Here is a 23,066-nt window from a genome sequence, read left to right on the forward strand (position 1 = left end):
ACATCCCTTCTGTTGGAGCGCCATCTTGTGGCAGGTTTAAGAAATGTTCTTCTTGTAAATCCAAACTGATGCACCTCCATAGCAGACTGTGGAGGCTTTCAGTGACATGAAGACTTGATTTATACTGTCATATTCTCCTGTTACACAAAGCACAGCACGCTGAACATGGATGAACTGAAACTCCCAGCATCTGACTGAGGAAAAGCACAAATCATTCTCACACTGACTCCTGCTTGATTTTAGATTTGCTTTCAAATCCTCACACTTTCATATGAAGCACTAAATGGGCTCCAGACTGTTTATCTCAGCTTCCTGTCAAACACACTGCTGCTCACACCGAGGCTCAGTTTACTCCTCCAGCCTGGCTTAACCTGCTGTCTGTTAAAAACAGTCCCACACTCCTCTGTTTAATCCTTCTGATCAGACTCTTTGATTTTGTATTGTTTTTACCTGAAGTTGTGTTTTTGACATGGTTCTGTCTGTGAAATAAAGCTCACACACACACTGCTACAGTCCTTCATACACTTAGAAACGAAGCTGCTCCTTTCCTCAGTGCTGACACATAAAGAAGAGTTGGTTTTATATCCAACACGTCTCTGTTCCAGAAAACAGCTTCAGCAGCCTCTGAGTCTGAACTTGGAGTTGGTTATAAGCCACAGGCCTGTGTGCACAGCAATGAGGAAATATAATGCAGTAAGTGAAACATGGATGTGTGGAACAGATTATCCCAAAGGTTGATTCTGTTCATCTGGACGTTCTCAGTGAAACATTTGGTCTCTCGGTCAGGTGACTCCTTTAGTCTCAGCTGACTGCAGCTTTCCAAACCTTTGTCACTGGATCACTCACTTCATCTCCAACGTGTCCCTGACACAGACAGCTGGAGCCGTTACAGCAAAATCATTGATCATCGTTTTTAGAACATTAGCTGGTGTTGGTGGGCAGGCTAGCAGTGCTAATTGTTAGCACTAGTTCTGCTGCTCTCCCTTTGTCTCTGTTATTGTTGGTCTTTAGTGAACAATAGAAAGTGTCTTCATGAGACTGTTGCCTAATGTTCAAATGTAGATAACACCACCTGCACCAACCTGTTACACAGCACAACCCTCTGGTGTAGCTTTGGCTGGAGCACATATTGGCAGCTCCAGTGACATCACCACTCCATGGTGACATCATCTCTACAGACTGTGGCTGTTACATATCCTCACCTGGTAATAATAAGACTGTCCTCAGCTGCACACAGCTCCAAGATGAACAAACTGAAGTAAATACAAATTAGAGTTACGATAGATTGAAATCTTGTAATCAGAGCTAATTCTTAGTGAAACTCTCACAACATCATATCATGATCCTGGGTTAGTGTCTCGGTCTCAGATCACAACATCAGCACAGGCTTGGCTTGGGTGAGGTATTGAGTGGTTCTTGTCCATGACAGCTGCAGGTACAGTGCCATCAGCCATGCTGCACCACATGTCTGCCCAGGAACATTAGTGTGGCTGAGTCTCATGTAAACATTGTGCTAAAGTGGTGGGAAAGTGGCTGCAAGCTGGCTGCACTGTGTCCAATACTCTCAGTATGATATCCACAAACCTCTGAGTGTCACAGAGTGGGCCTGTGCTCAGCTCACTGTGCCCCATTCAATTCTACTTGCATAGTTTTACAAGTAAAATTAAAAGTTGCTCAATGATAAGTTATTGTAGTAACAACTAAGTCCATGGTCATTATTTGTTAATAGTAGCTTAAAGCTTCTGCACCAATCATGGAGCACCAGGTTTAGAGCATGTGGATCTACAAAAGTAAGTCCCAGTAAGATGGGCTGAGCCTTACATACTAGAAGAAACATGTCATTCCCAGCAGATGAAGCGCCCTTTAAAGCAGGATCTCACTTTAAACCTAAAGAACTTGCTATGAGCATGCAGTGCATTCATGGTTATTATTCATACGATTGTGGGGAGCTAATAAAGTGCAACTATCACATTACATTTTATTATTAAATTGTTGTTAACAATCCCTTCACTTCTGCTTATCTAATTCATGGTTGCAGGATGGCTGACAGCTTCCATTAGGCAGGAGGTAATGTCCATTCTGGCCACAGTGCAACCCACAATGTGTAACTGACACTATTATATTGCATTATGTCACATTGTTACATCTTTTTAATAAATGATGACAGTCAGCTGAATTTGCTGCCCCCTTGGTGGAGGACATCAGGATCAGCAGCTGCTGCTCCATCACAAACACCACAGAAGAAGAACAACACTGGATCAGATTATCTGGACGTGTTTGACAGGGACAGTGTTCATGTTCATGGACATCAGGACAAAAACAGACGATGGAAACCTGCCAGATTTGAGCTAAACTGCTCGTTTCCATGTGTAGTCCCTGGGAGGTCACATGACCAACAAAGACACACAAGCTGTGTCCCAAAACGTCGGCTGCATCCTCCGGAGGCCGCATTTGAAGGCCGATGACGTCACAGCCAGGCGACGAAGGCTGTCCCGATTCCTCGACTCCTTCAAATGCGTCCTTCATTCCCCCGAGTTTGAAGGATGGGTCGGGTGTGTCCTTCGTGGCCCACCATATCCCAGAATTCATAGCGCGGCCCAGCCAAATTTCAGCTGCCAACAATGGCGGCCGCTACTAAGTTTTAAAATTTAACGAGGGAGTACTACTTACTTACAATGAATTCCTTACACTATATAATTTTCCCGTCAGTGTTGGGGAATTCTCAATGGTGCTTGGTGCCATACCCTCAGGGACTTTAATGTTATATAAAAACACTGACAGCTCAATATCTGCCTCAGTCACTCTCCCTGATCCAGCTGAGTCAGCAGTGGGAAAAATCTGCTTTTCACAGGAACTTGGTAACAGCAATAAGAGAATACGTAGTTTATTCCAAGAAGATATCATGTCTCTCCCATATATAGAATATCTTACTGGAACCGACATGTTCCAGATATCACCTGGAAGACAGTCTGGATGATCCCATAAATATCTAATTGTGAACAAGGTGAAGGAAATCTCATATAAAATTCTTCATAAATGTTACCCAGCCAGTCACTATATGGTGACATTTAAAAGAGACATAAATACTAATTGAACTTTCTGTGGGGATCATCCAGAAACTGTGGCACATCTCTTTTGGTTCCTCTACACAGAGATTCTGGAAGAATTTAGCAGTTTTGTTATTGTCCATATTTTAAGGGAGTTTTCTTTACGATGGAAAATGTTTTATTCTGTTTCTTTAAGTTCCCCAGGAAGAATGATAAATGTTTTTTTATAAAATATTTGTTAATACTTTTAGCTATTTTATATCCATAAATGTAAGTTTATTAATAAAACACCATATTTCTGCCTTTTTATAAGGATATGAATTGTACATACAATCAATTTCAGACTCAACCAACAAAAAGCCTCTCAGAACAATATTTATATGTTGATTTTTTTCGCCTACTCATATCATCATTTTTTTACTCCTGGTTCTGTATGTTCATGTTCTGTTCTTTTGTAAACTTCATCTGTTTGTATGTTGTATACTCATTGTGTTTCAATAAAGTTCGATTTAAAAAAAGGTACGTTCTAAACGAAGCTTCAGACGTCACTGATCACGTGACTCTGGCCAAACGAATCAAGCCTCGACACGGTGCTTCTGAAGCAGCGCGTTGATCTTTCTGACACACGCACCGGAGCGTCAGCTTCAAGCGGACCATCACTACGTCTCACATCTAAAGGTGTCAAGGTAACTTTGAACTGAGTTCAGTCAATCTGGAGTTTTTCCAAGTTTTCTGTTGCTCTCTGTGAGAGAAGAGCGTTAAAGGCGGGGCTCTCCAGAGTCCAGCAAAACAGGAAACCACAGCTGGGTGTGTGTAAGTGTGCAAACCAATAGAATGCATCGTGGTGGGGGGGGCATCACGGGCATTGGCAAGAAAAAAATAAAAGAATCGGTCGTACCCATGCTTCCCCGACGTCATGCCAGCGCATATTGGGAAATTCGTAGGCACCGATCGGTTTTCTATCAGCCATTTGCTGGGAGTAAGGGCGCCCTCCGTTTGCGAGGTGCGCCTGCTGCTGGCGGCACAGGGAGGAGAGGGCGGGGCGGCGGGGAGTCTCTGGCTGGCTGGAGCGGCATCTAATAACCAACTCGCAAAAGAAAATAAAAACAACACAACAAACAGATATTATGATACAGACTTATAATCTGCACCCATGTTTTTTCTAAATTCTATAAAGTGAGCGCGAGAGCCCTCGGTGCGCCTGCGCGCTGCTGAAGTCAAAGTAAACTTTATTGTCATCTCCGCTACAGACAGTCCAGCATATAGAGAGACGAGACGACGAGGCTGCAGTTACAGCGGTGCAAGTAAACAAACAATAAATATAAGAAGAGTAAGAAAATAAATCTACACTTTAGGACTCGGGGTAAAGGCTCAATAACAATTTAATTTATAATTTACAGTTTGATGATTTAAAGTCTCACACAACCCGTCAAAAGTGGCGGGGCCGGCTGCTTCCAAGTAGAGCACATTTCATTTATAATGATGTAAATCCAAGCCCATCATGGATTCACGATCTGAATCCTGGGTTGTGTGAAATCCCAGAAATCAACCTTAGACAAAGTGAATCTGTGAACTAAGGTGTAGGTCTGTTAGGCAGGGCCGTGCAGAGAGGTTTAAAGGGGCGGGTGCTCAAAGTTAAAAAGGGGCACATTGAACCAGGCTGAATAACAACAACACACTTTCATCAAGAATCTAATATGGGCAACAAGGCAAAGCAAACGTAGCCGATGCTTTACCTGATGGGTACAATGTTGCTGTTGAGGGGTTGCTGTGGATAGTGCTGGAGGGCAGGCAGGGCTGGACTGGGACAAAAAATCGGCCCGGGCATTTTGACTGGAGACCGGCCCACCAAAAATGTGACGTCATTCATGGATAAAACCGCAAAGGATTCTGGGAACTTTTGTCAAGCGGTACTAGCGCATGCAGGCTTTCAATTGAACTCAGTTACACAGCGATAAAAAGAAACACAAAAAATGGCAAGAAGCTGCTGTATTATTAACTTTGTGCCAAAAAGTGATTGTCTGCCAAAAACTGATTTCCGGTATTTGCAAAGAAACTGATTGCTCGTATTTAAATTGCTATAAGTAACTTGTTGGGCTATAATATGTGAAACATATGTCAAATGCATCCCTCATGGATGACATAAAGTCATACTGAGCTACAAACAACATTAGTGTAACAAGGTAGAAGCCGCAATCAGTCTTTGGCAGTGACTTTTCTATAACCTTTATTTACGTCGTAAAAAAAAATCTAATTAACATTAAAAATGTATTTTGTAAGAAGTAGTTGGACAGCAGAAATGGCTCAAATATTACAATTATTTTTCCACTACTAATTAATTACCGTTGAGCTCAAAGGTTATATTAATACACGGTTAACGAATGTGTATTTATGACGACGATTTGTGAGACGATTTTGTTCGTACGATGGTCTTTCGGTGCATTTCAAGGTCCTGTACCCATCCGTCGGTAAACTGTACCTGGGCTTGTTGCAGTGAGCTGAAGTTACTAAACTTCATGAGTGTATGGACTCACTCCAAGAAGCGTATAATTATAAATCTGAGCATGGTGAAAGTTGGGCAGCACGCTAACGTCTTTTGTCCCTCTGTGTGCTCGTAAGGGTCTGACCCTTTCACTCCTTTGATTTTTCCTCGTATCTTTTCTTTGTCTTTTCGTCGAGTCTGTCTTTGTACGGACCGGCATTGTTCTCCGTCGTTTTGTACATACCGGAGAATGAACGTTTTGTGGTGCTGCAATTGCAAATGCTTGTATTTGATGCGGTACTTGGATTGTTTTGCCAGGAGTTCCCGGCATGCAATGCACAAAGTCACGTGGTCTGTCAATCGCTATAGGAAAAACCATAAAGCCTTTGCATGAAAACAACTGCTTTGATGTACACTGCCTTGTTGGTATATATGTATCAATCTAATAAAGTTAAACCTACACCATTCTCCCTATTCGGGATTTTAAACAGTACATAGCGGAAACAAAAAGACTGCTTGGTAGAGTTAACCTCCTGAACTATCTACAACACATGGTAGAAACCTGAAATTAAGACCAAGAACACTAGAGGTGAGACATGATCATTAATTAATATTAAAATTAACAAATGACAGATTTAGGGATATTTTCATAAAGTATTTATTTACCAAAACAATAGAAAACAGCATGGTAGCACAATATTTTTTTTTTAACACAGCAACCTTTAAATATGAAAGGAGACAGAGAAAGAAAGGTGAGAAAGAAGAATAAGAATAACACTTAATTGAGTTTTTGATGGCATTTTACACACAGTACTAATACAGTATCTAGAAAATATGGGAAAATACTGGCATCATATACAGTACTTACTTCTGAAGAAATTATATGGGACCCTGAAAAACAGGACACAAGTGAAAGGACAAAGAACTGTGAATGGCAATTGATGGACTTGCTCAGATGATCACAGTACTGGCATCTTTATTCCAGAAAGGAATTAGAGAAATCATATACACTAGTACTTACGTTGATGAACTTAAAAAGTTGAATGGTCTCGAACCTCTTAAACAAACAATGTATGATCAGACCCTGACAAACAGGACAGAAAGGAATAAAGATTAGATGAATATTAAAATCTATAAAGGACAGATTATGATTGAATTGTATCACCGAAGACTATTCACTCATCAATAAAAGGTCACCTACAACACTTCCACAGCAGCAACACTGAACATATCTTAAGACATGGAAACCTTTATGAAGTGAAAGGACAGACAGTGAAGGTTGAGAAAGAATTGTACTTAATAGATTTTTTCAGACGATGACAGTACTGGTATGCTTACTCTAGAAAAATGGTTGAATCATATTCCATATAGTACTTACTTAAAATGAACACACTTCAGTCCTCCTAAAATGACTGACAGCATCTGAAATGAAACAATGACAGATTAAGACTGTAAGAATATATGTTTATAAATGCCTAATACTCCAATCTCATATTTATTCTATCTATTAAGATGGACAAATTCTAAGCATTTACCAATCACTTGACTTGTTTGAAGTGAAGGTAGATACTAAACGTATTCGTTTAGGCAATAACAATAAAGCTGAATTTAATATTAACAATAGATAATTAGGAATGTTTTGCTCATTTTTATTTCACCTCACCAGGTTACAAAAGGAGCTTTCTCAGCAGGTCACTCTTCTCAGCTACCCTGTCAATGACCATGTCAGAGTCCAATGACATGAGAATGTCCTTTTCAGTGGCCATCAGCATAAACATCTCCAGCTTGTTTGCAGACAGGCTGCTTCGGAGTCTGCTTTTAATGAACTTGAGTGTAGAGAATGTTCTTTCACAGGCAACCTGAGTGAGGGAGAGGGTCAGCAGGTACTTGTATGCCAGCCCAAGGAGACGATAGGCATCAGACAGCATGTTGAACCGCCTGAGTATTTGATAGCAGCACAGTGGGCAATTTTTGCAAGAACCACAGCTTTCGGTCACAATTTCACTTTCTTCGTCCCATTCTTCAGATCTGTCCTTTGCTGTTCTGGTCGTGTACTCATCTACATGTGATGTCTTAAGCCTTTCCCACTGTTCAGCAAAACGTTTCAGTTCTGACTGAAGGTTATTAACTGTAGCCCTGCTGTCAAATTTAAATAGACAGGCGCTGAGGTTCTGAAATGCATTACTTGGAAGAGAAACTGTTCTGACCTGGCTAAACTTCCTGGGGTCCAACCATGCCAAATCGGTAAGAAGAGGGCCATGTATGACAAATCGTCTGTGGATTGCTTCAATAACTGTGTCCAGGATGATGTTGTGCACTTTCACCTCATATGATTTCTCAGCATTGATTTGCAACTCATCTTCAGGCATCTCTCCGGCCATGCCTTTTCTCCTTTTGGCTCTCTTTTTAGGTAGTTCAGCCTCCACTTCCATGTCTGTGTTGTTCTCCCTCTCCTCTAGTTTTTGATTTGTCTGTTTCACAAATGTGTCTGCAGCTGTCTTCACAGTTGGAAAGTCCCTGGCAATACTTTTGAGGCCATCTTGTGTGGCAGTCACCATATGATGGGCAGAGAGAATGTCCATCCCCTTTGACTGGAGGTACTTTGACAGAGGAGTTGTTTGCTCAAACACTCTAAGAAATATCTGTGCTGTTAACACAGTTTCATGCTTCAAGAGACACTCTTTAAAGCCTCGTGCTTTGGCACAAACAGCTGGCTTTTCTTTTTCCCTCTTTTCAATGGCTTCCATCGTCAGCACTACATCAACGAAGAGGCCATCATCTGGTTTTCCAAAATGTCCAAAGATTTTCTGGAGGGCATCATGCTTGGCCCACCACCGTGTCTCACCTATTGGACTGAGGCGTCTGTGTCTTGTGTTTTCGGTTTGTTTCTCCCACAGATTAACCCTGTGATAGGACTCCTTGATGAACACAGCTATGTCATTAAGTAAATTAAAGAGTGATCCACTTTCAATGACACTTTGTGTTATGTCAGCAATCACAAGATTAAGTATGTGTGCATAGCACCACACATGCACATGAGTTGGAGACTGGGCAGTCATAAGTGCTGAAAGATTCAGATGCTCTAAAACTCCGGAAAGCAAGTTTACAAAGTACTGCCCCGTGGATGCTTCGCACCTCACTATGGAGACAAGCCTCTCCTGCACAGACTCAGTAACATACCTGATGATTAATGAACACTGATCATAACCTGTGATGTCTTGGGTTGTGTCTAGCTGAACAGAAAACATCCCAGCTTTCTGGACATCACTGGCGATGCTCTCTTGAAGGAGATGGCCAAGTGGATCAATCACTGAGTTGACAGTTGTTTTGGAGAGTAGGGTGATGAGAGATCCTCTACCTCTTGATCCACTAATGCAACTTCTTGCTTTTTTCAATGCAGTCATTCAAATATTCTCCAAGGCACATATCATACTTGCCTAATAACACAATCAGTTCCAGAAAGTTACCATGATCGATGGTGTTATCACCTAAAGTGTATGCAGCCTCATTCTCCACATGCCTATAGCTGAGTCCCCTCTTCCCAAGTACTTTGATCACATCCACTATACGCTCTAAAACTTGCCGTCTCTTTTTCACTTGTGCTCTGTGAGATGACAACTGACTGCCAGCAAACAAGCTCCTGATGTTGCCTTTTGAGCACCTTAAGAAAAAAGCTTCAGCACAGGTCTGGTGTGTATTGCTCTTTTCATGCTCCTCTGTGCGCAGGTGTATATGTCGCCAGTCACTCATGCCTGTTATAAATGTGCTGGTGTCAGTCAGCCTTGCAAATGCCAGACACACAAAGCAGAACAATAAATGGCGTTCTTTGCAATAAGTAAGCCACTTCCTGTTGGTGCCATCTTTACAGCTGAACACCCTCATCACAACTGCACTGCTACTGTTCTGCTGTGGGTGGTAATCTAAGAAGGCCTGTAATATGGCAGGTTCAGGGCGAGCAAAGTAATCGATGCCCTGGCTCTCTCTCTCTTGCTCTTCCATCTCTCTCTCTCTTGCTCCATCTCTCTCTCTTGCTCTTCTATCTCTCTCTCTTGCTCTTCCATCTCTCTCTCTTGCTCTTCCATCTCTCTCTCCTGCTCCATCTCTCTCTCTTGCTCTTCCATCTCTCTCTCTTGCTCTTCCATCTCTCTCTCTTGCTCCATCTCTCTCTTGCTCCATCTCTCTCTTGCTCCATCTCTCTCTTGCTCTTCCATCTCTCTCTTGCTCTTCCATCTCTCTCTCCTGCTCTTCCATCTCTCTCTCCTGCTCTTCCATCTCTCTCTCCTGCTCTTCCATCTCTCTCTCTTGCTCCATCTCTCTCTCTCTCTTGCTCTTCCATCTCTCTCTTGCTCTTCCATCTCTCTCTTGCTCTTCCATCTCTCTCTCTCGCTCTTCCATCTCTCTCTCTCGCTCTTCCATCTCTCTCTCTCGCTCTTCCAACTCTCTCTCTCTTGCTCTTCCATCTCTCTCTCTCGCTCTTCCATCTCTCTCTCTCGCTCTTCCATCTCTCTCTTCTGCTCTTCCATCTCTCTCTCTTGCTCTTCCATCTCTCTCTCTTGCTCTTCCATCTCTCTCTCCTGCTCTTCCATCTCTCTCTCCTGCTCTTCCATCTCTCTCTCTTGCTCTTCCATCTCTCTCTCTTGCTCTTCCATCTCTCTCTCTTGCTCTTCCATCTCTCTCTCTTGCTCTTCTGTCTCCTCTGTCACAGACTTCTCCACCTTTGATGATAAATCAGCTGGTGCAACATGTAAGGATTGGCACAATTTGTTAAGATTTTGAGAAGTTTGAGAAACTAACCTTAAGCATAAAATAAAATTTACTATCAGTAACTTCATAGCACCCGCCCAGCAGTATATAAACTCAGTCATGCTAGTTACGCTGTACGAGTTATTCTAAGCGACTGTATAAAGTCACCACAACGAAAACAAGCTACAACTAAAATTAGTTTATATCTGACACAGATAGACAGCAGGTCATAACTTCTTACCTGAAGTTCAGTTCCTCTGCCACTATGACCAGCGGCCGCCTCGGGTCTCTCCTCCTCTTGCCTCCCCTTTCCTTCATCCACCTGCTGGCCTCCACCACTTGCTGATCTTGCTAAATCTATGGAAGCTGTGCCATAGCTACCACCAAACAATTCAGTAATTTTCACACATTTGGCAGCGTCTGCCTGAAGGGCTTGTTTCTTTTTGGCTGTGATGGCCAAACCCGTGGCCACACTCTAAAGTCGGTAACTTTTGTATTTTCATTCTTCATTTGAACATAGTAATACATTTTAGTAGTGATGGCCCGCTTGAAGCTGAAGCTCCGGTGCGTGTGTCAAAAAAATCAACACACTTCTTCAGAAGCACTGTATCGAAGCTTGATTCGTTTGGCCAGAGTCACGTGATCAGTGACGTCCGAAGCTTCATTTAGAACCTAACTGCTTCGGTATCTGATTCAATGGTTTATAAGGAAGCGAATCATTCACGGCATTTGTGGAGTGTTTTGATGGTGACAGATAGCAAACCACTGATCATTCCACTGAGAGATTTGGAGCCAGCGAGGAATAGAGGAGGTTCTGTTGCGTGTGAGAATTTTGAGTTGATTTTTGTCAATCGGGTGGGTTTTCCAGCTTTGTGTTCTGGCCGTTTGCTTTTGTTTTGTGCGTGTTTATTATATCTGAAAACGGGAAAAAGGTAAAATGTCAAAAATCTGCTTCCATAATATAAATATCATTAAATAACTTTAGAAAAACTTCCACTTGACTCTTTACATGTAATGTTGTAAAAATATATATTTTATTGTTTAATTAATCTAAAAATGTTAGTCTGCCAAATGTGCAGCAATTGAATTTATTTATTCTCTTTAGCTGACAGTTGGTGGGGCCCAGGTAGACTGTAAAACTGCATCTCTACCAGTTTCTCTGCACTCCAGCCTCCTCTGTGCCATGTGAAGGGATTTTCCTTAACACTTAGGATAAATGATAGGATGAATGATCTCCACGAAAAGGAACAGGTTCGGCCATCGCACATTAGAACAAATTCTCTTTTTAAATAAAATTGAAAAAGGGTTACCGTCAATGCATCATGTTTTTAATTTGCAATTTCATAAGCATTTTTCCTTTCCATTTCACAATCAATTCTACCCCCAGGTCAAAAATATGTCTGGGAAAATTTCCCTAATATAATATTATTTATAAATACACCTGTCTAGCGATTAATTGCATAAGTGCATGGAGGCAGGACCTCAGAGCAGAAGCATACTCCATAATGTGTTGTACATTATTATATGTATATATTATATGTAACGTGGTATTTTTCAATTATTGTATTTACTAACATCAAGAAGTCACAAGCAAAGGAAGACCACACCATGGTGCATGTTTAAACAAGGAGAGTTTACTGGTCAAAACTATTTATTAAACAAATAAAACACTTTTTTTTTAACCACCAAAAAAATACACGTTCAAAGCAACACAACGGAGGCCCAATATCAGACAAAACTCCACTGTGTAGAGTAGGCAATCGTAATGAAGCAGTTGGTTTTATTTTGTGGATTCAAGCTGCTCTTTGTATTTTTGGCCACCAGATGTCACCAGAGAGGACTGTGTTGAAAAGCTTCGAGTAATGAACCATTTTTCAATACAAGCTTCAGTGCTTCAGAAAGCTTCATTTGGCCATCACTACATTTTAGTTTCCAATAACTTTATTGATTGGTTTGGATACATTTGTTCTATTTGTAAGCGCGCACATTTAGTTTACTTATGTATTCATACTACTTCATTTCTTTGCTTTCTGACTAACCTTTGTCTTTTTATTTCTTACCTGCTATCATCCCTGGGAGTTGCTGGACAAAAGATGGTAGCCAGGGTTTGAAACCATTAAATACAAAGGAAGATAATTGGACCACACCACCACTTCCTGCTGAAGGGGGGGGAATGTGTGTTTTCTTTACTTTAAAAACAAAGTATTTGTATTTAATTAAATATTTGAGTTTAGGGTTTAATGGGGTTTTTGATTTTCTTCGTTAGTGTTTAGTTTATTAACAAACTAGATTGTACTGCATTTTTTGTGATTTATGATTGTGTTTTGTTTGTTACCCCTCATGTGTCACAATGGTCTGATCAGCCATTATATATACCCTTGTATGTCATTTCATGTTTAGGTCAATTATGTATGTTTGAGCAGTTATTTGGTTTGTTAAGTTTGCAGTCTTTGCCTGGGTTCAGTTTTGTTTCTTTGACCTCTTTTATGAGCTCAACATTTATTAGTCTTGTAAATATAATTTTTGGGGGTTAAATAAATGGAAACTATATTTTTCTAATAATTCCTGGGCTCCTCCTGTTCTTCAACTCGGTCCATCACATGTGGTGTCAGAAGTGGGATCCTTCAGTTGAGGAGACAGGATTTTTTTTTTTTTTTTTGCATTTTTCTGCCCCTTTTTCTCCCCTGACAAACTTTTTGAGCCATGCAGAATGCTGTGCGCCCAAAGAGAGGAAATAAAATGGAGGCCAGAGAGGCCTTGCACCACCCAGAGATTGAGAAGGAGATGGAAGAAGGAATTTCAGTTGTGGCTGGAGACACTGAAGGAGAGGATACCAGGGAGCCAACTCTTCTTGATATTGCTGGGATTCTTCAGGCTTTCTTGGGACAACAGGAAGTTCGAGATAAAAAACAGAGAGAGGATGCTGTACTGCAAGAACAGCGTTTTAAGAGTTTGCAACACCAGTTTTGGCTTTTGCAAATGGAAGTGCAGGCCAGAACCACCCCACTTCCAGAGCCCACATCAACTGATCCAGAGTCTGTTGAAACTCCAGCTGATTATCAGACACAATCAACATCTCAGCATGAGGGTTCTGGCTCAGCCTCCATATTAACAGGTCAGTCTGTGCATATTCATCATCCTAAACTGGAGAAACTAGCTGTTGAAGATGATGTTGAACATTTTCTGACCACTTTTGAGAGAATTGCAGCTGCTTGTCGCTGGCCTGAGTCAGACTGGATTTTTCACCTCATTCCTCTTCTTACTGGTAAGGCTCGAAGTGCTTATGTTAATATGGATGTGGACGATTCACTGCAATATGACAAGGTAAAAGCTGCCATTTTGCAAAAATATGATATAAACCCAGAAACATACAGGCAAAGATTTCGCTGTCTTGAAGTTTTTGATGAGAGTCCCAAGGAACTGTATGCAAGACTGAAAGAACTTTATGAAAAATGGATTCAGCCGAAAAACAGAACTGTAAAAGAAGTTGGTGAAATTATTATCTTGGAGCAGTTTTTAAGAATGCTGTGTCCTGAGCTTCAGGTCTGGATTAAGGAGCATAATCCAAAGTCTGCTGCAGAGGCTGCCACCCTGGCTGATGTGTTTGTAGCTGCCCGAAGTAAGAGTCAGCCATGGAGCAACAGTGCATGGAAGGCTGCCAGAGATTCACGTCGGTTGCAACCCCCTCAGCATCCTCAGAGGTCAGCGACGGGTGTGGGTAAGCCCTTTACAAGGGAAAAGCAGCCCCTGAATAGCTCGAAGCCAGGTAAAAGGCCACCAGTGTGCTACCTTTGTGGACAGGAAGGTCACACTAAGCCCATGTGTCCTAATAATCAAAGAAAATTATCTCAGATGTGTTTCGTGCCTCATCAGAATGTGGATATTAAATCTGAGAGAAAGCAGTCAAATAAAATCACCACAGTTAAGATTAATGGACAAGAAATTAATGCTTTAATAGATACTGGCAGCACACAGACTCTGGTACACAGGAAATATGTGTCAAACGATTACACATGCCCCTCTGAAACCATATCAGTTTGCTGTATACATGGTGATGAAAGACCATACCCTACTGCTGATCTGTTTATTGTAGTGCAGGGGACACCCTATCTGTTAAAGGTTGGTGTAGCTGATAAGCTGCCCTATCCTGTAGTTCTTGGGGAGGATCTGCCAGTCATCTATGATCTGTTGAGGGAAGTACATGAGTGCAATGTTGTTATAACAAGGGCTCAAACTAAAAATCAGGACGAGCATTATGCAACCCTCAGTGCTTTACCCTTCTTTGAGGCTGAACTAGAGACAGATCCCGGAAAGTCTTGGAAGCCACGCAGTCAAAGAAGACGTGAAAAATTTCAACACACTGTTAGAAAGACATCAGTTCAGGCTGCTCCAGATATGCCTTTAGGTTTTTCAGTACCTACGAACATCAGACAAATGCAGCAGGCTGATCCAACTTTGTCTGCCATGTTGCTGAGGGCCAAGGAAAAGGACTCTGTTGAATCTGACACAAATAAAGAGCTGTACATTCTGCAAGATGGCATCTTATACCACCAGCACGGCCAGGTTAAGCAGTTAGTGGTCCCTAAAGCAGCCCGCAAAACAGTGCTTACTTTGGGGCACTCCATTCCCTGGGCTGGCCACCTGGGGAAGCATAAGACCACCGCTCGCATCAAGCGATACTTTTTCTGGCCTGGTTTGCGCTCAGATGTTGCTATGTTTTGCAGGAGTTGTCCTCAATGTCAGAAGACTTCAATTAGGGTCCCCACCAAAGCACCACTCCAACCTCTCCCAATCATTGGTATACCATTTCAGCGTCTTGGCATGGACGTAGTTGGTCCTGTAGAAAAAGTAAATCTGGAAATCGCTTTATGCTAGTCATTACAGACTATGCTACGAGGTATCCTGAAGTCTTTCCATTAAAAACTGTTAAAGCAAAAACTGTAGCTTCCTCATTGATTCAACTGTTCTCAAGGGTTGGATTCCCACAGGAGATTTTAACTGACCAGGGCACTAATTTTATGTCCACACTGTTGAAAGAGGTCTATAAGCTGTTAGGCATCAGGAGTGTGCGGACAACCCCTTATCACCCACAGACAGATGGACTGACGGAGCGCTTCAACCAAACTCTCAAACAAATGCTCCGAAAGTTTGTCAATGATACAGGGTCTGATTGGGACCAGTGGCTGCCATACCTCCTTTTTGCCTACCGAGAAGTTCCTCAAGCCTCCACTGGCTTCTCCCCGTTTGAGCTTCTTTATGGCCATGAGGTGAGAGGCCCATTGACCCTGCTAAAGGACTCATGGGAGAGAGAGCAAGGTAAAGAGGAATCGGTCAATGTTATTTCATATGTCATTCATATGAGAGAAAAGCTTCAGCAAATGAGTGAACTGGCTCAGTCATATGGCAGCTGCTCAGAGGCAACAAAAGACTTTGTTTGATAAAAAAGCTCGCCACAGGAGTTTTGTCCCTGGCCAGAAGGTTTTGGTAATGTTGCCAACTTCTGACAGCAAGTTGCTGGCAAAGTGGCAGGGACCCTTTGAAGTACAGAAGAAACTTGGACCTACTACCTACAAAGTTTCTACACCAGGTCTCCAGCGAGGGAGTAGAGTGCTCCATGTTAACCTTCTTAAGGAATGGATTCCACGCACTGAGAATAAAACAGAGGGTTTGCTTATTCACAGCGTGGATGAGGAGGAAGAAGTTAATGACTACTTGCCTTCAGTAACAGTCTGTCCTGGACCTGAGCCATCTCACCAGTGAGCAACAGTCTCAGGTAACACCTCTGATTGATTCAGACATATTTCAAAAGTACCCAGGTTGTACGAGTCTGGTGGAGCATGACATTGTTTTAAAACCTGATGCAGCTGTGAAGCGTATGAGTTACAGGATACCGGAACGCTTCCTGGTGGAGTTAAAGGAGGAGGTGGACCTCATGCTGTCTCTTGGAATCATCCAACCTTCAACAAGTGAGTGGTGCAACCCTGTTGTGTTGGCTCCGAAAAAGGATAGCACGATACGTTTTTGCATCGACTTCAGGTATCTCAATTCCATATCAAAATTTGACTCTTACCCAATGCCACGCATTGACGATCTCATTGAGCGTTTGGGGAAGGCAAAATATCTAACGACCATTGATCTCTCCAAGGGATACTGGCAAGTACCTCTCACTAAGCAGTCTCAAGAGTTGACAGCATTCCGTACTCCGTGGGGATTGTTCAAGTTCAGTCTTGCCATTTGGTCTCCATGGGGCCCCAGCAACATTTCAAAGACTAATGGATAAGGTACTCTGTGGGCTCTCAGCATTCACTTGTGCGTACCTTGATGATGTTGTTGTTTTCAGTGGAACTTGGGAAGAGCATGTGGATCACCTAAGAATCGTGCTGGATCGGCTGTGTTCCGCAGGGCTTGCATCAATCCAGCAAAGTGTGCTCTTGCTAGGACTGAAGTCCAGTACCTCGGGTTTACTGTTGGAGGTGGGACAATTAAACCACAGGTTGACAAAATTAATGCAATTGCATCATGTCCTCTTCCACAAACCAGGAAACAGCTGCGATCCTTCCTCGGCATGGCTGCGTTCTACAACAGATTCATTCCCAACTTCTCAGCTAGAGCAGCCCCACTGACGGACAGGATTGGCTCAAGATGTCCCAATAAGATTCGGTGGACAGCTGAAGCCGTTGCAGCTTTCAAAGACCTTCGCCAGTCCCTGAGTAAGGACCCCGTTCTGCACTCACCAGATTTCACAAAAGACTTTACATTGCAGACTGATGCTTCTGAAAGAGGTTTGGGAGCAGTGCTTCTGCAGGGACCACCAGAGGATCGACATCCTGTCGCCTACATCAGCCGTAAGCTGCTACCAAGGGAGAGCCGCTACGCAACGGTTGAGAAGGAAGCCTTGGCCATTAAATGGGCACTTGACTCTTTCAAGTATTATTTGCTGGGAAGAGAATTCATCCTTCAAACTGACCACAAAGCCCTGCAGTGGCTGGAGAGAATGAAAGACACTAATGGGAGAATCACCAGGTGGTATCTGGCTATGCAGCCATACCAGTTTAAGGTTCACTATATCCCTGGAAAAGACAATACCACTGCTGATTACCTCTCTCGCTGCCTGATGGAAGATCCAGAAGTGGGGGTGTGTGTGATGGCCAAACCCGTGGCCACACTCTAAAGTCGGTAACTTTTGTATTTTCATTCTTCATTTGAACATAGTAATACATTTTAGTTTCCAATAACTTTATTGATTGGTTTGGATACATTTGTTCTATTTGTAAGCGCGCACATTTAGTTTACTTATGTATTCATACTACTTCATTTCTTTGCTTTCTGACTAACCTTTGTCTTTTTATTTCTTACCTGCTATCATCCCTGGGAGTTGCTGGACAAAAGATGGTAGCCAGGGTTTGAAACCATTAAATACAAAGGAAGATAATTGGACCACACCACCACTTCCTGCTGAAGGGGGGGGAATGTGTGTTTTCTTTACTTTAAAAACAAAGTATTTGTATTTAATTAAATATTTGAGTTTAGGGTTTAATGGGGTTTTTGATTTTCTTCGTTAGTGTTTAGTTTATTAACAAACTAGATTGTACTGCATTTTTTGTGATTTATGATTGTGTTTTGTTTGTTACCCCTCATGTGTCACAATGGTCTGATCAGCCATTATATATACCCTTGTATGTCATTTCATGTTTAGGTCAATTATGTATGTTTGAGCAGTTATTTGGTTTGTTAAGTTTGCAGTCTTTGCCTGGGTTCAGTTTTGTTTCTTTGACCTCTTTTATGAGCTCAACATTTATTAGTCTTGTAAATATAATTTTTGGGGGTTAAATAAATGGAAACTATATTTTTCTAATAATTCCTGGGCTCCTCCTGTTCTTCAACTCAGTCCATCACATTGGCCCTAATTTTTTCGGCACCTCCTTTCCTTTTTTTGTTCTCCATTTTCTTTAGTTCGTCTATAAGATTGCTAAACAAGGGGGAGGGTGCATCCGACCTCCTCGGCTGTAATTGGTCCAGCCCAGAGTCGATCATGACCAATTGGCCAATCCAACACCTTTCATTATTTATACCCTTCCCCAAAAAAAAAAAAAAAAAAAAAAATCGGTCGGCCCATAAAAACAAAAAATCGCCAGCGGCCCACCGGGCAAATGCCCGATGGCCAGTCCAGCTATGAGGGCAGGGCTGTGTTGGTCTGAGACTGTAGACATTAAAAAGTCCACAGGAGAGATGGTAGCTGATTAAACAAGTGTCATGAGATAATAACAAAATGCAAAGATTGGTGACAGCGCTTGGAACCATAAGGCAACAAAAAACTGTGAGAAATAATTTAGGCTCTGCCTGTGACTCACTCTTTGCTTCTCTTCTTCCTTCCATCCCATCATTTCATATATCACTCTCCACTTGCTGTCTATGTGAGAACAAGGCACAACTTGCTATTGCAATAAACTATAATCTAATTATCCACACCTAACAACTCTTGCACTTAATCTATAATAAAATGATGACAGAAAAATGTTATAGCCCTGCCTTTAGTAGCCTCACACAGCTCCTGCTGTTTCCTCCTCATGTCCTTACCAGCCATGTCTGCACAATGTTATATCATGAGTAATTTTTTTTTTTTTTTAAAAATCCATCTAAATAAAACACACACATGCACACACACACAGTGACATTTTAGACCTTCTTCAGAATACTGTATATACTATGGGCATCATGGTGCTGATCCAGAATCCTTACATTATTATTTATTACTAGAGCTACAATAATAAAGCAAAGAGGGGGAAGTAATAAATATGAAATAATGTATTTATGATGATTCCATTTGTTTCACTATCCACTCTGTGCAGGGCAAAGCTTATTACATTTTTAAACTGTAGAGATACAATAATCTTCCTGCTGTAACATCCAAATTTTGTCTTATTTAAAATATAAATCTAATATAATCTGCTTCTTAATGCATGTTCTTTAAAATACAGCGTGTGTTTTTAATATATTATAATTATAATAATGCATAATTATGTGGGCATGCATATTAGATCGTTTTTAGTGAAATATAATCCCTCCAGAAAGGCAGGAAAAGCCCGGAAACTTGCTTTAAAACTAAATATGTTCCCTAAAACGGTGACAGAGCTACAGACCCATGACAGCCTTACACAGGTAGCCAGCAGCTGTGACCAGCACTACCTGTGCAGTTAATAAAAGGACAGGTAATGTTTGTCGCGCTGTTGCACACACAGCACGCTCGTTTGTTTCAGTTCGTCAGTAGCAACAAGACAGCTTACCAACGTGTACGTAATAAGCTAATACTCCTGTGTGCTACACACTACAGTGTGCGCTGTACAGCTACTTACTGGTTTTGTCGCATCAGTCTGTGTCTCTGAGTTAACTTGTGTTTCTCCTACAGCTCCGGACCGCAACAAATGCGCGTGCTCTTTGTGAGCTCGTTCCCGGCTCGTAACCAGCGCGTTCTGCCGTCAAGGGCGATCATTGGTTAAATGTGATCATGTGACTGATGCAAGCTAGATCCTTTTATTTAGCAAAACTGTGATTAATAGTTAAATATTATTGTTGAGGGGCACAGACAGGACTCCGCACGCACACACACATTAAAAAAAAAAAAAAAATTAAAAAAAAAAAAGTTGCCTCAACAAAAGGGCACCTTGGGCACCCATCAGGAAAGGGGCGGGTGCTCAAGCCCCTCTAGCCCCCCCCCCCCCTCTGCACGTGCCTGCTGTTAGGTTAATTGTGCTGATCCTCGGGTTGGGGGATTTCTGTTTGTACTGGAGCGCAAAATTCAAACCAATGGAAGATGGACAACAAAAGTTCAAAGCCATCAGGTGCTCAGGTTAGAAAAAAGAGAAAAGATGCAGGTAAGCAGACGTGTGATTGGATAATGGCAGCTCATCCTGAACCAATCAGACTAAACTCCAAACAATACATTATGTTACAGATTTTAATATTAATTAGTCATTGTTACTTGTTGATTTGTCCTTTTCTCATTGTGTGACGAATTATGATGACTGTTTGGTAGCTGTTATTGTCTCTCTCTCTCTCTTCATGTGTGTTTCTCTGGTGAAACAATAGTTTTGTGTTAATGTTAGGGCTGCACGATTTTGCATAAAATGAGAATCACGATTTTAGAATTGAGATCATGATTCTCTCATAACAATAAATAAACATAAAACAACAAATGTCTCTCGTTTTGTTGTTGCAGCAAAATGTTGTCCTGCTTGAAATTCCGTCTCCACCGTTGCTCGACGCTGCGTGTACAGAGCAGGTAGTGCAACAATAGAAAAATAGTTGCGGGACGGCACTGTGTAGCGTTTGTCTAGGGTGTTGATCGTTTTCCTAAATCCCTCGTTTTGCACAGTGTTGATGGGAGCCATATCTTTGGTCAGGTGATAAGTGATAGCCTCCGTAATGTCTTTGTGCCTGCGGGAGTTCGACGTGTATAGGGAAGCGCTGTATAAGGTTCCCGTTATTGATGTTTGGGTGGTTGACCGGGACGGATTTTCTCCTGTCACTTTCTCGTCATCCCTGACGTGCTCTCCGTTGTTGTTTCCCTGCTAATTTTAGCATCACACGGCACAGCTTCTGTATCACGTGGTATAAGGCTCCGCCCTTGGCATTTGTTGAGCAGGAAGAGTGGGCGCTTGTTTTCATGCAGAGTACGTCCCGAGTCAAAATGTGAAGTTTTACAAATCACCACCACTTTAGTGAATATCATTTCAGTCTCAGACAATCTCGTTTCTCTTACAGAGGATGAATGCACCTTCTGCGGATGGCGGTACCACACAGTGTGCGTGGACTTCCCCTGCACAGAAGGCAACTACAAATGCTGTGAATGCTAAATAAACAGAAACAAATGATCCCTGTTGTCTTTGCTTGATGATTGGTTTGAGTCTTGACAATCCACATTGCTGGCGTTGCATCTTTCAATGGCAGCAATGGCAGGTATCAGTGCTCAAACCTTTTGTGTTTGTTTCCAACAAGTTGCCCACCTCGGGAAACAAAAATGTGTTCTTTTACTTGTCAGATGAACATATGAGACACTTTGACTCTTCAGTGCAGTGTGGAGCCTAACAAAGATCTGTTTTGTGTCCCAGCTGATCAGCAGGAGGAGGAGAGTCTGACGGAGCAGCAGAGGAACATTTTCAGCTACTTGGACTCAGCTCAGCCACTACAGAGGAAACAATGAGCTCAACACAGAAGGTGACAGACAGAGCAGGACCATATGACCAAAGATATTTATCACCATATACATCTGAACATTTGCCATAACGATGTAGCTGACGATAGAATTGACACCAGACAAAATACTTTACAGCTGCACAACTTTTTAAAACCCATCAATGTATTTTCACTGAAACAAGCAGCTGTTGTTTATGTGCATTAAAGTTATATAAAAATGTAACAGTGCAAATGCAAATTCCTCGCTGACAGTTTAACCAAAAGGCGTTTCCAGTGGAAACTGGCCGACACATCCTGAGCATAACCATGTATAATATCCACTAAACTTCAGAAGAGGTTATACAGTCGTGGCCAAAAGGTTTGAGAATTGCATAAATATTGGAACCTGGAGAAGTTGCTGCTTAAGTTTTTATAATAGCATTTTGCCTGCACTCCAGAATGTTATGAGGAGTGATCAGATGAACTGCATCGTCCTTCTTTGCCATGAAAACGAACTTAATCCCCAAAAAGCCTTACCACTGAATTTCATTGCTGTCATCAAAGGACCTGCTGAGACCATTTCAGTGATCGTCTTCTTAACTCAGGTGAGAATGTTGGCGAGCACGAGGCTGGAGATCATCATGGCTGTATCCCGATTCAGGTTCTGCAGCTTTAAAGTCCTCAAGGGCCGCGTACTCAAAGACCGCTAAGGCCGAAGTGCGAGGCTCGTAGGCTCGTGAAATGGGACGTCTAGCCTCCGTCGCGCTGCCCAGGTTGCCTAGCAACCATGATACTAACAGCTGGAAACGTTTCATACAGCTTTGTTTGACAGAAATGAAGGAGAACATATTTAGTTCATTTGTTTCTACATGAGCTCTGTGTGATTTGATGAGTATCTGAGGCTGAGACCACAGGACTGAAACATGATTGTTGGGCTTCATTTCTGTGCTGCTGGCTCTTCCTCCTCCTCTTCCTCACACACTGCTGAGTTTGTCCTGGTGGATCATCAGGGGTGCAAAGCCTCACAGATGATGTGCAGCAGTGGCTCCCTCAGTCTGTCCTCACTCTGGACACTTGCAGTCGTCACACATGGAAATCAAAGTTAACGCTGAAAGTACAAACATCACTAATGTCACATAACTCTGCCGACAAGGCATAGCTATGGCTATGAAATGCTCTTTGTGTATCACTTCTTCATTATGAAAGATGTCATTAATGCACTAGCAATGTCTCATCTGGAGTATTGTTCAATCATTTGGTCAGCAGCTAATAAGACAGATCTTAACAGACTTCAGTTAGTCCAGAATAAGGCGTCCAGATTAGTGTGAAGATGTTCATACTATACTAATATTGATAAAATGCATAATAACCTTTCTTGGCTTCCTGTACAGGCTAAAATATTCTATGGCTTACTTGTAGTTCTAAAGAAAGCAATTCTGTTAAACACACCACATTTATTCTGCTCAGCTGCAGTATCCAGATGAAATACATCATCATATTACACAGTTTTCAACAAGCTGCAATTTAGTAAATGCTCGAGTTAAAAGTAACGTTTTGTAAAACTGTTACATTTAGAGCAACTTTTAAGTGGAATAAGTTGCCTTAAAAAATTAGAGAATTAT

At 42.0% G+C, this 23,066-nt stretch overlaps 1 protein-coding gene across 3 annotated transcripts in view; it reads left to right on the forward strand.

Moving 5' to 3' along the window:
* The first annotated feature begins 3,435 nt into the window (after positions 1 to 3,435).
* The window catches only part of LOC146577353 (uncharacterized), a 109,711-nt gene continuing 90,080 nt past the window's right edge, over positions 3,436 to 23,066 (forward strand). Inside the window, exons 1-3 of one of the 3 annotated variants that reach the window (XM_085253475.1) lie at positions 3,436 to 3,733; positions 21,034 to 21,099; positions 21,381 to 21,486. In XM_085253475.1, coding sequence (XP_085109601.1) covers positions 21,469 to 21,486 — 18 coding nt within the window. In that variant the 5' untranslated portion in view covers positions 3,436 to 3,733; positions 21,034 to 21,099; positions 21,381 to 21,468. Of the gene's footprint in view, positions 3,734 to 3,754; positions 11,128 to 20,850; positions 21,100 to 21,380; positions 21,487 to 23,066 lie in introns of those variants that run through there. The other 2 variants (XM_085253492.1, XM_085253484.1) reach the window with 2 other exon arrangements.

The sequence above is a fragment of the Mchenga conophoros genome, linkage group LG3 (genome assembly GCF_057382185.1).
Source record: "Mchenga conophoros isolate Kocher_MC1m ecotype Shallow Benthic linkage group LG3, M_conophoros_male_GT1.1, whole genome shotgun sequence".
NCBI classification, from domain to species: Eukaryota; Metazoa; Chordata; class Actinopteri; order Cichliformes; family Cichlidae; genus Mchenga; species Mchenga conophoros.